Source organism: Hemicordylus capensis, chromosome 2, assembly GCF_027244095.1.
Source record: "Hemicordylus capensis ecotype Gifberg chromosome 2, rHemCap1.1.pri, whole genome shotgun sequence".
NCBI lineage: Eukaryota > Metazoa > Chordata > Lepidosauria > Squamata > Cordylidae > Hemicordylus > Hemicordylus capensis.
The window spans coordinates 203,150,815-203,165,593 of record NC_069658.1 but is presented as its reverse complement, the minus strand read 5'-3'; the positions used below and the strand labels follow the sequence as shown (position 1 = coordinate 203,165,593).

The 14,779-nt window shown below is 48.7% G+C and overlaps 1 protein-coding gene across 1 annotated transcript in view; it reads left to right on the top strand.

The window, feature by feature from the left end:
• Positions 1–14,779, top strand: part of AVIL (advillin) — a 41,898-nt gene that overhangs the window by 17,844 nt on the left and 9,275 nt on the right. The window contains exons 7-14 of the mRNA XM_053295004.1: positions 483–688; positions 3,188–3,266; positions 4,455–4,553; positions 5,748–5,901; positions 6,994–7,094; positions 8,852–8,989; positions 10,998–11,156; positions 12,148–12,327. Of these exons, the coding sequence (XP_053150979.1) occupies positions 483–688; positions 3,188–3,266; positions 4,455–4,553; positions 5,748–5,901; positions 6,994–7,094; positions 8,852–8,989; positions 10,998–11,156; positions 12,148–12,327 (1,116 nt within the window). The remainder of the gene's footprint in view (positions 1–482; positions 689–3,187; positions 3,267–4,454; positions 4,554–5,747; positions 5,902–6,993; positions 7,095–8,851; positions 8,990–10,997; positions 11,157–12,147; positions 12,328–14,779) is intronic.

The following is a 14,779-nucleotide window of genomic DNA, read 5'->3' as shown; positions in this document are numbered from 1 at the left end:
CCCCAATCTGGGATGAATACAGACAGACAGTTCCAAAAGCAAGGGGAATGGTCAGCATGGGTGTCTGCAGGACTTTTTCCAGCGGGAGGGGGGACAAAGCTAGCAATCCAATGCCCTCTCCCTGGGAATATGCCCCATTGAATTCAATGGGAACTGGCTCAAGCTAGGTGGGGGCAAGTACCCCTCTTGCCCTGGAATGTGCTCCCTGCTGAAATAAGAGCCTCCCCACCTCTGATAACCTTTAAGAAGGCAGTTAAGACACATTTGTTCACCCCGACTTTTAATTAGACTTATAGTTTTTAACATTGTGTTACATTCTAAATTATTTTCATGTTTCAACATTTTAATTTTGTTTTAATTTGAATTGTTATATTGTAAAATGCCCCGAGACATAAGTTTGGGGCAGTATATAAATAGGTTAAATAAATAAATAACCGTGAAACTGTATCTACCTGGTGATACATGAACAATGCCATCCTTAGGCTATGCTCCTTGCCAAAGAGATCCGTGACCGAGAGCGTGGAGGCCGGGCCGAGATCGGGGTGGTGGAGGGTGATGAGGAAGAAGCCAGCCCAGGCTTGATGAAGGTGCTAGAGAGCGAGCTTGGAAAGCGTCCACGGGAAATCAAGCCTGCCATTTCTGATGAGGTGGTGGACCAGCAGCAGAGAGCCAACATCTCGCTCTATCGGTGCGTGGACGAAAGTTTCCTTGGTGCACAGCACTTTGTGTTCATTGGAGCTGAGGGTGCCATGGTGTGGATACAGGATCTGGTGGGCCTGTGGTGTGGCATTCGCTCACAGCACCACTGTGCCGGGATGGACCAAAAGTATGGGTGGATGTCAACATCCGCTTTCAATATTATTGCTCCCTCCTCAAGAGAGCAGACGTAGGGAACAGGGATGGGGTGGAAACGGATGAGTAATGCCTCACAGAACCTCACAGAATTTGGTGGGAAGGGACAGAACTTGAATCTTTTCACATGGCAATATAGTGCAGGAGATTCAAAGTTTACGTGCCAGTTTGAAGGGTGATCTTACTCCCTCTGCATACACTGCTTCAGGCTTCTGTGCTACACCCTCTGCACATAGGTCAAGCAGGGACCTCACACAATTTTTGCAGCACCACCCACTGGCCAGCTCTTGCCTTCCAAAAATAACCTGTTCCTTTTCATTATTACGTTTCTGACAACTGGAGGGAAGAGTGAGTGATTCTCAGAATGCAAGAACTGGCTGGCGGATGGTGCTGCAAACATTTCACAAAGTTCTTGCCCTGCATGTGAAGGGAGGGTAAGGTGGTGCTAGGAGATCATGCAGAAGCCTTCAGTAGCATGTGTATGGGAAGTAAGATCACACCTGGAACTTCGATGAATGCTTTGAAAATCCCATGCTTTGTTGCCATTTTATTTATTGATTTATTAGATTTATATACCGCCCTTCCGAAACCGCTCAGGGCAGTTCACAACATGATAAAAACAATTAAAAACAAATTAACAATTAAAATCAAACTATTAAAACACAATAAAACCAATAAAACAGCTAAAAGCCCTGAAAATCAGGGCAACAATTTAAAACAGTTTAAAACAATTAATCATTTAAAACTCTGGAAGGCCAGGCCAAATAAGTACTTTTCAAGGGCTCTCTTGAAGGACAGCAATGATCTCAAATTATGAATTTCTGCCGGGAGTGCATTCCATAGCCCAGGAGCAGCTACAGAGAAGGCCTGCCTCTGCATCGCCACCTGACGAGCTGGTGGCAACTGGAGCCAGACCTCCTCAGATGACCTTTTGGTGATCTTTGCCAATTATTTTCCCTTTATTTTTCGCTGTTTTTGGTAATCGCAGTTCCCTTAACTCCCTGTTTCCCAGAGCCTTTAATGCCTTGCCAACCATGAATTTGCCAGCCACGGGGTTTCGCTGAAATGGAACCCTCATGGTTGGTGAGGGTTGACTGTATTGACTTTTCAGCCCCAATGCCATTTACCTGCCAGAATGCATTTTGTTTTGGCAAGGCCGGTAAAATGATGGGCAGCGGGCAACCCTAATCCAAAAATTGTCTAATCCATTCTTGTGCAGGGTTTTACACTAGCCTCTTCACATATCAGCCCTCAATGCAGGCCTCAGTATATCACAGTCGATGTGCTCTGTATAATGACACCATAGAACAAATCACTTTAGATTACTCCCGCAACCCAATAATGCTTTCTCCCTGCCCCGCCCTGCTAGGTGGTGGGTCTTTGAGCCAATTCACACATGCATGTGCATTCCTCAGTGACTGGATCACTCCGTGACTCACAACTGAATGTCTGTGGTGAAAATTCATGAGGCAATGTGGGGTGTTAAGAAATCCTTGGATGTGATTTTTATTTGTGATGGCTGTTTCGAAAAGAAGTCATCCCTTATTATTGCAATCACTGGTGCTATTCACGCAACCCGTGCTGCCCGGTGCAGCGTAGAGCAACCGAGGCTGGGACGGTGAGTATCCCACAATGCACTGCACACCAAGCGCAGTGCACTCGAGGATTCTCCCAGGGGACAGACACTAGCTGCTCAAGCTGACACACAATCCTGGCAGCTGGCTTAAGGGCCAATTCACACATCCCCTGGGAAATATTTTGCATATTAGAAATATTTTCTAATATTTCATTAGAAAAGCTATAAAGATATAAAATCAAACAATACACACTCTACATATTAGCTGAAAGCAACATAAAGGGCATGTTTGCACCCTTAACCTCAGCTAAGAGCCGGCTTCAGCGTTGGGTTTGGTGCTGTGGGGTTTGGGTGGGATTCGCATGGATCCTGGCAGTTCTCACTGGCAGTAAAGCTCAGGCTTGGCTGCTCATGAGAACAGCCTCACTGAGTGATGGACATGTATGTATGAACTCACTCTTGTGCCTAAAGATGGGTGAAGACTTTGAGGGAGCATGAATCAAAAGAAATGTTAGGGGATTCCCCCACCAAGGTTCAGAGGGAATGGATGTGGAGTTTGGATTCATGGAAATGACTGCTAGGCAGAGGAACAGAAAAAGCATAGGACCACATCAAATTGCCACTTCTTGGCAGCTTTCTTACTGTGTTTCCAGCCTCCAAAGTGATCAGTGTCCTTCAACCACCCAATAGGAAAATGGCATGCAATGAATCTGCTTCTCTCTCGCTCTCGCTCCCTTTCTCTCTCTCCTTCTCTTCTAGTGTCTCGGACTCTGGAGGTGAAATGCAGGTCACAGAAGAAGCCCAACGGCCCCTCGTGCAAGAGATGTTGAGTCATGATGTAAGCCCGCGATCGGGATTCAGCTGCTTCTGGGGCCTCCATCTTTAGTGCTTGCACTGGGTGCAATTGGCAAACCATTTATGTTGGGATAGTCTTTAACAGCCAGTGGGATTGCTGTCGGATAACTGTGTTGTGGATTTCAGGCACAGACTCTTAGTACACTTTACTGGGAATATCCCTTGAAATCCATGGAACGGGCCAGTTAGCACAGGGGTGTGTTTTGGCACAAGACTGTCGCAATGGGGCTGTGGGCATATCTATGCTACAGATTTAAAGTTTCCCTCTCCCTAGGGAATCCTGGGAAATGTAGTTCTGTAAGAGGGCTCGACACCTCTTGACAGAGTTCTCACCATCTTCTCACCAAACGACAATTCTTCATATGCTCTGGTCAGAGCCATGACAGTCAAACTGGTATTTTTAAAAGGACATAGGTTTGAGGTGTAGATAGATATACCCTAGATGCAGGGATGGCAGCCCTATGAAGAGGCAGGGTCACGTGGGCTGCTTCAGATGGCAGACGGGTTCTCAGGAGCAGCATGGCAGTCTACCCAGCAGCAGCCTGCCACAGAGGGAGTGCAGAGGAAGGGACGTGAAATGGCCCTTGTGTGGTTTTCTTTTGGCGAGGAAGTGGTAGCGAGGATAAGCCACCAGAGAAGCCCTCTGGCCTCAGCGGGTTGGCTGACGACAGGCCACTGCTTTCCTTCCTCCTGCTGTGAGGCTGTGGCCAGGAGTTTCAAGTGCTGGTGTGCTGCTGAAAGAAGTAAAGGGCTGCATTCTGCGTGTCACGTGAGAAGGAGAGAAGCTCCTCACCGCACTGCAATTCAATTTATTTCAAATTATGTTTCAGTCTCTGACCCACAAAATAAAAGGTTGGGGGTTGGGCCAGCCCTAAAGAAGCCATAGTGTGGGTGGACCAAACAGCAACCCTGTGTAGTAAGTCAGAGGTGCAGTCCGTCAGTTACTGACTGTTTAAGATTACCCTTCCCGCCACGAATGTTGTGTCCTTGTAAGTATTTTCGCCTCTCAGCAGGCTCAGATTTTGTGGAACTCCTGCCACTATACGCATCAGTGGGAGAGCACAGAGATAATGTTCACCCACTCGTTTCCCACAGAAAAAGCCTCTGTGAAGCTCATCAGGGGGCATGATGGGAGACCGTTTCTATTGTGCTCTTCTTCTTTGTCTCTCAGGACTGCTACATTTTGGATCATGGTGGTATGAAAATCTACGTATGGAAGGGGAAAGGTGCCACTAAGATGGAGAAGCAAACAGCCATGTCAAAGGCCTTGGTAGGGCACAAGAGTTCCACTCAATGGTTTCTTTGGAAATGAACTGGAAATGGGATCTTAAGATGTGGTGTTTTCTTGCTGACTAAAATGCCCTGAATGCAAAGAAAAGAGAAACACTACATAAACAAAGTTGTATGGTTCATTGTTAGGAGTAATGCCAGCCATTATTTGGACTTCACCAATGTTTTATGTTCCAAGTAAAGGTAAAGTGTGCCGTCGAGTCAGTGTCGACTCCTGGTGACCACCGAGCCCTATAGTTGTCTTTGGTAGAATACAGGAGGGGTTGACCATCGCCTCCTCCCGCGCAGTATGAGATGAGCCTTTCAGCATCTTCCTATATCGCTGCTGTATATAGGAGTTTCCCATAGTCTGGGAAACATACCAGCGGGGATTCGAACCGGCAACCTCTGGCTGGCTAGTCAAGTCATTTCCCCGCTGCGCCACTTAAGGTGGTAGCTACTTCATAAGTACAACTAAATCCCTTGTGAGAGCAAGCATTGCATTAAGGGTCCCTAAGGCATGGCCTTTTTGCTAACTCACACTGTTTCATATGCCAGTGCAAGACCGGTTATAAGTCAGAGCAGTACCCAGGAGGCTGAGAAGAGCCTTCAGCAATGGGTCATAGTTGCAGTGGGGCTGGGGAGGCAGCACTTGGGCAGAAGTAGACACCAGAATGGGGCTGTTTCCACCTCAGAAAAGTCTGAAGCTATTTCATGCTACGATAAAATCTGCTGAAGTCCAAACTGTTCCCATCCAGCCAACCTGTCTGTCAGGCAACCGACTGGAGGCTACACAGGAAGCCTGTGGCAGAGCAGGAAAGGCGCAGCAGCAGCCAGTTCCTCATAGGGTTTGTGGTAGCTGCTTGTACCACAAAGGGGAGAGGAGAGCTGGTCTTTTGTTAGCAAGCATGACTTGTCCCCTTAGCTAAGCAGGGTCTGCCCTGGTTGCATATGAAGGGGAGACTTGATGTGTGAGCACTGTAAGATATTCCCCTCAGGGGATGGAGCCGCTGCCCTGGGAAGAGCATCGAGGTTCCAAGTTCCTTCCTTGGCATCTCCAAGATAGGGCTGAGAGTGACTCCAGCCTGCAACCTTGGAGAAGCTGCTGCCAGTCTGTGCAGACAATACTGAGCTAGATAGACCAATGGTCTGACTCAGTATATGGCAGCCTCCTATGTTCCTATGTTCCCTGCAGGGATTCATGAAGATGAAAGGCTACCCGTGCAGCACCAACCTCGAGACTGTGCATGATGGAGCAGAGTCGGCCATGTTCAAGCAGCTGTTCCAGAAATGGGTGGTCCATGACCAGACCGTGGGGCTAGGAAAAACCTACAACGCTGGCAAAATTGGTAAGGCCAGTCTTGTTCGTAGATGGGGTGATATACATTTTGGGAGAGCTGTGTTATTAAGGCCCCACCTTGTCAATCTGAAAAGAGAACCACCACAGTGGCAGTCCAAGTTCTCTTGGTCTCAAATGCTGTCCTCTACCCTTTTTTCCAGCTGGAGGTGACAGCCACAGCCACTGCTTGCCTTGGTGTGCACACACCCTGCCTTCTCCTTTGCCTTTGTGGCAGCAGCAATAGCCACTGACACACATGCCCGCCTCCACCTCCTCCCTCCTTTGCCATTGGGCCAATCGTGGGAAGGGAGGGGGAAACAGAAGAGGTAGCAAAGGTCCTAGAGCACTTTCTCTTCTCTAGTGTCTCCAGTAATCTACTGCCCTTTCTTCATTTCCATTTGGTGCTCCACTTCAGGCAGCAAGATGTCATGAACCAGCACTGCAAACAGGAACTCCTCCAGCAGATGGCCCAGCTGCTAATCTTGCATCAGGTCCCCAGAGGGATGCATTGCATCCTAGCATTGCTTCAGCCAACTCACAGCTCTCTCTGCCTTTTTTTTTTTTGTGTGTGTGTTTAACTCTCCCAATTCAAACTGCAAATTGCTTCAGACTGTTTCTTTCATTAGTTGCTGGGTATCACCCTTCCAAATTCTGCTGGGTATTGCATACCAAAACTGGAAAGAGATTCCCAGCTATCAGGAGAACATCTCCTTCATTATCTTTCATTTAAAAACAACCACTACTCATCCTGGATTATTAGCAAACTATTAGCCTAACAAAGGATAGTCAGCCAGCATGTAATGCTACTTAACCTGTGGGTTTTACCAAGCATTCCTCTGTGTCTCTCACACCTCCTATCTCATGATGACATCTACATAGCCCAATACTTTGCAGTTCACTCCATTCACTGGGCTCCACTCAATGCTGATCCAGCTATCATCTCTGAGTCATGTCACCTAGGGGTGTGCTGTTGCAGCAGGAATTTCTTGCAGCCTTCTTGTGATCCTTCCACTTGCCTTCTTCCCAAAGGTTCCTTCACCCCATTTTTGCAAAACCCGGATCTAATTGATGCCAGCTGCTCTGACAGATGTTTCATTTCTAGCTAAGGTCAGCCAGGAGAAGTTTGATGCCACTGTCTTGCACACCCAGCCAGAGTTAGCAGCCCAAGAGAGGATGGTGGATAATGGAGAAGGGAAGGTTGAGGTAAGAGATACAAACTCGTCCCAGTATAAAAACTAGATCTGTTGACACTAATGCATGCAAGGCCTACTTTGGCATATGCTATTCTCCTCCACTGTGATGTTTTCTAAATATTATAATATTAGCATGTTCACAGCACACAGGTTACGAGTGTCATCCATTTTGGAGATGTTATAGGACTCTGATATTGTAGTGAGGCTGGCCAGGCAGAGGAGTCATGGTCTTTCTGGTTGCCCATTGGCTTGCCTGCGCTGATGTCAGCAACTAAGCAAGGGGGAGGCAACAACTGGTGAAGACTTAAATGGCAACAGGCAGACAGATTTTTACTTGCTGTAGATTAATGTGATTAGCATTCTTCTATAATGTTTCTACCATACCCAAAATTTCAGTAAATCATTTTGTTAAAAAATATCAAAACTGGCCAGAAAAGGCCAGTTTAATCAGAAATAGGCAGATTAGAAAAAAAGGTGCGGAATTATCTTAATTGTCAGAATATATTCTGGCTTCATAAGAGTTTTTATTAAGAAGTAAACCAAAGAAGACAGAGACAAATCACCATAAAGACAATATGGAACCAATCATTTTTCATAATGAAAAACCTCATTTTCCTAATTAATTACATCAGTAAAGAGAAAATATCTAGAACAAGATAAAGCAAAAGAAATTCAGACTCTTACAATTGTAAAATCTAATCTGATCAGCTTCTTGTAAGTTACATATGGAAAACACTATAAGTCAAATCCAGAAAATGGGAACAAAATTTGACCATAGCGGATATTATAATTTATAAAGGGTTCCCAAACAGACATGAATGATTCAGTAGACATACCATGTACATAAGCCGAGACTTTCAAAATTGAAGCATAGTCCCACACTTTCAAAAACCAATCGTTTAAGGAAGGGATTTCCAAAATACGCCAATTAGATGCATATATAATCCTAGCTGCTGTAATCATATATAAACACAATTCGTTTGATTTGGCGGGAATATAAGGTTTTATCATACTTAAAACAAACATTTCTGGAAGGAAGGGAATCTTAACTTCTAAGATTTGTTCAATTTTCATATGAATTTGCTTCCAAAACTGTTGAGCTTTACCGCAACTCCACCACAGATGGTAAAATGAACCTAAATGTGTGTTACATTTCCAACATTTCTTAGAAACGTTGAATGTTTAGCTCTTGAAATCTCGCCTTCCTTGGGATTTTTATGCTGGGGGGTGTATATTTGCATGTGTGCAGAATTCACAGGAGCCTGGATGCTGGGAGAATAAAGTCTGTGCCTGCTTGAAGAGATCTGAGGGCATTTCTGAGGAAAACATAAGGATCCTGACTCTGAATTTCCCTCGAGATGCTCATGTGGGGATCAGTGGGCATACACAACCTAGAATTGGTGGGACTTAGGTAGTACAGTACTTAATCTTTTCCCCTGCCCACTGATTTCCCCCTACAAATGCCCACTCCACCCCTCAGAGCCCCCCCCCCACATCTTATTTTTAACCCCCCCACCCAGTCAGTCTCTGAAACTGGGAGTGAGCCCAGCTGGGGGGGAAATAACCTCAGGGAGCATTTTCAAGGGTGCATCAGTGAGTATGCAGGTGGGGGTAATGTACCCCTTCTGTTCATCCAGCTGCCAATTCAACTCTGTAAGTGTTCTTTGTTCCCACATCTCTGTTATCTCAGAGAACATGGCAATGGGGCCACATGTTTGCTGTGGGGATAGCAGCCTCTGGTGCCATCCTGTCTTTTGTCATCCCTAGGTCTGGAGGGTGGAGAACCTGGAGCTGGTGCCAGTGGAGAGTCGATGGCATGGATTCTTCTATGGTGGAGATTGTTACTTAGTCCTGTACACTTATGAGGTGAACAGGAAGCCCCACTACATCTTGTATATCTGGCAGGTAAGTAGGTGAAGAGGCTTGTCGGGGGGGGGGGGGGGCGCTTCAGTTTCTGCTGACTTCCCACAGGGTGTTGCTTCAGAATTCTTACCTGCTGCTACCAGCTTCCTTTCTTTCAGTTACCTGGAGTTGGTGTAATATTGGGAAATCCACACCAATTGTCCCAACTCCAAATTTTGTGTCAGGTTAAGGCTGCAGTCCTATACACACTTACCTGAGAGTACGCCCCATGGGAAATAGCCAGATTTGCTTCTGAGGACTGTGCAGCAAGTGTATCAGTATCTGGAGGAGTTCCATCTCAAATTCATTCATTCATTCATATCTCACTTTCCCTCCGAGGAGCTCAGAGGTACATGGTTATTTTTAACCTCACAACAACCCTGTGAAGGATACATGATTGGCCCAGAGTCACCCAGTGAGTTCCATGGTTGAATGGGGATTCGAACTCAGGTCTTCCCGGTCGCTTGCTGTTTGCTATTTTGGTTTTTTCCCTTTTTGTTCTCCCCCCCTCCCCCAGTGATTTATTTGTGCTGGTTATGTTTGAATCCTTCTTATTTGCTGCTGTGGGCTGCCTTTTGGCAGGAAAGACAGGATATAAATATTGCACAATGAAATTAGTAAAATAAATTTTACTTATTACTCAGGGCCAAACTAAATCAGCACACAAATGTGTGCGATAGAGGCACCATGCTTCCAACCAGAAGTGCCTCTTTTTCAGCCATTCGGGGTGTGTGGGGCTGAATCCAGTCAGGGTAACCAGGGTAACTAGGGGAAGGTTCATTCTTTCCCCGTGTTCCGTTTTGCCACTGAAAATCACCCTCCCTGAAGCAGTGATTTCCTCCTGCCTGAAAATCTGGGGCAAATGGCCCCCAAAGTTGCAATTTGCCCCAATTTTCAGTCAGGAGCAAACTGCCACTTGAGGATGGTAATTTTCAATGGGGAAACAGAACAGTGGTCACGAATGAACCTCCCCGACCACTCTGGTCTCACTCCCGAACTTCCTCTGGGAGTTGACTGCCACTTCAGGGTACAATTTTTAGCAGGAAAACAGGGGAAATGGAAACAGCAGGTCTTCTCTTTGACTGCCCTGGTTCTGACCAGGTTCCTCGTCCCTTGGCATGGCTGTTAAGAAGGACTTCTGGCTGGATAGCACACCTCTAGGGCACATGTTTGTGTGCATGCCCTTTCCGTCTCTCCACACTCTGAACCTGGCCATGGAGACCTGGAAGATTCTGCAAGGTTGAACTCTACATTTATGTTTGTACCAGAGTAGTTCTTAACAATAAACCCATGTTTTGTTTACCTGAAACAGCTTTCTGCATCTTCCTGTGTCCATGAAGTATATTATGATTTGAACCGAATCCTGGGAATGCAGCAAGACAAGTTCATGCATTTTTATTCCATGACAAGAGGGGCACATATTGTCCCTTCATTATGGCTCAATGCTGTGCTCGGCTCATGTGCAGCCCATATGTCCTCTTTGCACATGCGCAGCCCTTGGGGCAAAGATCAGCACCAGAATGACTTTTCAGGGAAGCATCCCAGTCTGCTATGCCAAGATGGTGGGGAAGGGCTTCAGCCCGCCTCTTCATATGGCAAGCTGCAACTTTCCATTCTTTGCTTGAGAATCCACTTGTGGTGTGGGTTCCAGTCTCTCGTTTCATACAGCAGCAAGCTGGCCCAGGGGTGTAGCTATAACTGAACAAAGGTGGTGGTCCAGCGCTGACCCTTTAACTCCCGTGTGGCCCCACTTGGGAGCTAAACCAGACCCCACCCCCTGCATCTGACATCAGATGGGGGGGTCGGGGCTGCGATCCGGGTTATTTGAACCCAGTCGCCCAATGGTGGCTACGCCCCTGCCTGAGTCTATCCAGTCTAAGACTAGCACTAATCAGTCCCTGGGCCATCCTGGGCCTCAGCTAATGCGGCTGTAGTGCGCCCATTTCAAAAGCAGCTAAATTCGCCTTCCAAAGAAGTCACTTGATTGCTCTGTGCTTTCTCTGTGCCTCAGGGACGTCATGCCACAGTGGATGAGCTCGCAGCCTCGGCTTACCAAGCAGTGGAGGTGGATCAACAGTTAAACGGGGAGCCTGTGCAGGTCCGGGTGAGCATGGGCAAGGAACCACGTCACTTTTTGGCCATCTTCAAAGGCACGCTTGTCATCTTTGAGGTATGAAGCAGGATTCAGTTGTGCAATAGAAAATCTCAAATGGCGTTTCCCAGCCATCAGGACTGCTGCTTGACATGGTGTGTTTTATTGTGGGTGCTCAGGCCGTTGCAGGACACTATGGTGCAAAATAGATTCTATATCTACCTTGGAAATATATATTAAAAAGGCAAAGCATGTGATTTGTCCATGGTCATAGAAGGTTAGTAGCAGAGTAGGAGACCAGAAATTAAGTTCCTTTCTGTCTCAATCCGGCACTCTGTTCTATTCGATGCAAACGCCAAAACTGCACAGATGGTGTTACGCAAGAGTAATGCCATTGTAAACAGTGGTGGGAGTTGTAGTCCAACAACATCTGGCCCCCCAAGGTTGAGACCCATGCTCTTAATGATGGATTGATCAGTATATGGATGTACACAAGAAAATATAATTGAAAGATGGTTACCCCACTGACTCAACCCATCTTTCCAGGAATATCTGTATGCCTGTTTTACTGGATAAGATAAATAAGGTGGCAAAGGTGATTCAACAGTGATTCTTTAAGAGGAACCTGAAAGGAATTCTGAAATAATAGTTGAGTTTCAGTTTTTCTTTGGGGAAACCCTGAAATACTCTTCAAATTCCACTCTGGAGACATTTCAGTTCCATTTTGTCCTTGTCCCTAAGCACTTACCAGACTCAGTTAGTACTTGAAAATATTCATTCATATCATTCATTCATTCATATCTCTAGTTCTAGTTGTTAGTACTAAAAAATACTAGTTATTACTAGTCAATAACCTAGTTATTACATGAAAATACTTGCCTATCCCAGGGATGAGAAATGAGAGCCTCTGGATTCCAGACTTTCCCCCACCTGCTTCTTTCCCAGGACAGGTGTATTTTGTACAATTCCATCCACGTAACATCAGTTTGATATTTTTCCCAGTTGCATTATTGAGTTTGGCTTGTTCCGCTCCTTGGTTTGTCCCACTCTTCTGTTGCTTTCTCTGCAGGGCGGGACATCCAGGAAAGGCAACAGTGACCCAGAGCCCCCGGTGAGGCTCTTCCAGATCCGAGGGAGTGACAGCTCCAGTACCAAGGCAGTGGAAGTGCCAGCCTTTGGTGCTTCCCTCAACTCCAATGATGTCTTCTTGCTTAAGACTCAGACTGAGCACTATTTGTGGTATGGCAAGGTGAGGCTGGGAAATTTGGCTCAGGGAAGGGATGAGACCTAGCTGTGGGGAAAGCCGAGAAGCCTCTTCCTACTGATTTTCAAAAAGGCCCACACAGTGGTTTTATAATGGGATCCAATGGCTGATGTACATAGGGCTGGTGCCAGGTTGCATCGGGCCCTCGGGCCGGGCCAGGCCAGGCCATGGGCCCTCCATCTCACCCAGCAAGGGCTTACCAGTTGGATGGTGATGGTGGCGGCAGCAGCTCTGGCTCCTCCCCCTGACCCCTGGAGAGTGGGATCAAATAGGAGCTACTGCTGAGCCCTTTTGGAGAGAACTCAAGCTCAGCTCTGGCTGGGAATGAAGATGAGCCATTGGCAAGGCCTTTCAGTGGTGACTCCTCTTGCTTTCACCTTCAGATACTGGGAATGAAGAGTGGGGAAGAGTTGCCACCAAAAGGCCTTAGCAGCAGCTCATTGGCCCATGGGTTTTCTCACAGGCTCCTGTGATGATGCAGTGGTCTGCAAGAAAGCCCATTGGCCGGTAGGGAAGTTAGAACAAGAAGGAGCTGCTGTGCAGATCTTGACTCCTTCTCCTGCCTTCCACCTCAGCCACCAGCCAATGGGATTAGACTCCTTTTCTGATGGCTGATGCTCCCATTGGCCAATAGGGGGCACCCAGGGTGGAGGTAGTGGTGACACAAACCCCACTGCCACCAGCCACAAAAAGTGGTCAGCTGGTCCCAGGTGGGCACGTGCATGTACGTGGGTGATTGGGGCGCCTTGCATGATGCTAGCCATGGATGGGGCCACCTGTGATGCTAGCCATGGATGTATGATTTGGGATTCCTGAAAACTGATCCCAGCTTTCATCTATATTATTAATTCTCCAAGACGGGCCATGCGTGGGGATGTGGTAGAAAGGAAGCGATTGGCTGACAGAGTTTGCACCTGATTGGGCAGTGGGGATTCCATATGCAGATAGGGAGGAGGAGCCTGTGGCACTGTAGTGATTGGGCAGTGGGGATTCCCTATGCAGGTTAAGGTCAGTTGGAATGCAACTGTTACTGGTCGGAAGATGTTCTTGATTGTAGAGGAGAGGAATCTCTATATATAGAAGGAGAGCAGGCAGGGGTCTGCAAAAAGACCGGTCGTGAGGGAGGAAAGAGCCCCTTCAGGAGAAGGAGGATGCCGTTGTGTAAATGAACAAAATCTTTTAACTCAGGGAGGGAGGGAGAAAAAACATGAAGGGAGGGGAGAGAAAGAGTGGAGAAGAGCGAGTGGAAGAGAGAGAGAGAGAGAAAGAAGGGAGGGGGAAGAGAGACAGCAGGAAGGGCAAGGGATGGGCCTGAGCCTGTAGCAGCCTGACAGGGGAATGAGTGGCCATGGCAGCACTGGCAGCAAGGAAGGGCCCAGGCAACCACTGCTGCTGTTTGGGGCTACTGAGGCCATTGTCAGAGGGAGGCAGGCAGGAGCGGGGCTCGGGTGAGGGTGGGGAGGTCTCTGGGGATAGGGGGCTGCAGCTTGGCCAATAGGCGGCAGCAATGCTGCAGCCACGACCAAGAAGGGTGAGGGGGATGGAAGCAATGCGATGGAGGAGGAGCAGGAGTGCAGACCAGGTGAGGGTGGGGAGATCTCTGAGGTGAGGGGAGCAATCAAGTACTAACGCGCAGATGCTCTAGAGCATGCAAGAGTTCCAGCATTGAAGCAGAGAGAAATAATAGCAGCGGTCAGGGTGCAGAGGTGGAGGGCTGGCGGGTGAAGCCCCTCTGGCCAGAAGAGGTGGGTAGATGGCAGGTGAAGCCCCGCCAGCCAGGAAGAGGAGGCGGGGGCAGGGAGAAATGATGGCGGTGGTGAGGAGGTGGGCAGATGGTGGGCAAAGCCCTATCAGCCGAGAGGAGAAGGTGGGAAGCGGCGGCGGGATAGCCTGGCCCTGGCCCGCCCAATGGGGAGAGCTGCAGGGGGAGAGAGCGAGCAAGAGCGCTGCGGGTGGGAGTGAGCGAGAGCGCTGCGGGGGGGAGAGCGAGCGAGAGCGCTGGGGAGAGAGCGAGCGAGAGCGCTGCGGGGGGGAGAGCAAGCGAGAGCGCTGCGGGGGGGAGAGCGAGCGAGAGCGCTGAGGGGGGAGAGCGAGCGAGAGCGCTGAGGGGGGAGAGCGAGCGAGAGCGCTGCGGGTGGGAGTGAGCGAGAGCGCTGCGGGGGGGAGAGCGAGCGAGAGCGCTGCGGGTGGGAGTGAGCGAGAGCGCTGCGGGGGGGAGAGCGAGCGAGAGCGCTGCGGGGGGAGAGCGAGCGAGAGCGCTGCGAGGGGAGAGCGAGCGAGAGCGCTGCGGGGGGGAGAGCGAGCGAGAGCGCTGAGGGGGGGAGAGCGAGCGAGAGCGCTGCGGGGGGAGCGAGCGAGAGCGCTGCGGGGGGAGAGTGAGCGCGCTGCGTGGGGAGCGAGCGAGAGCGCTGCGGGGGGAGAGCGAATGAGCGCGCTG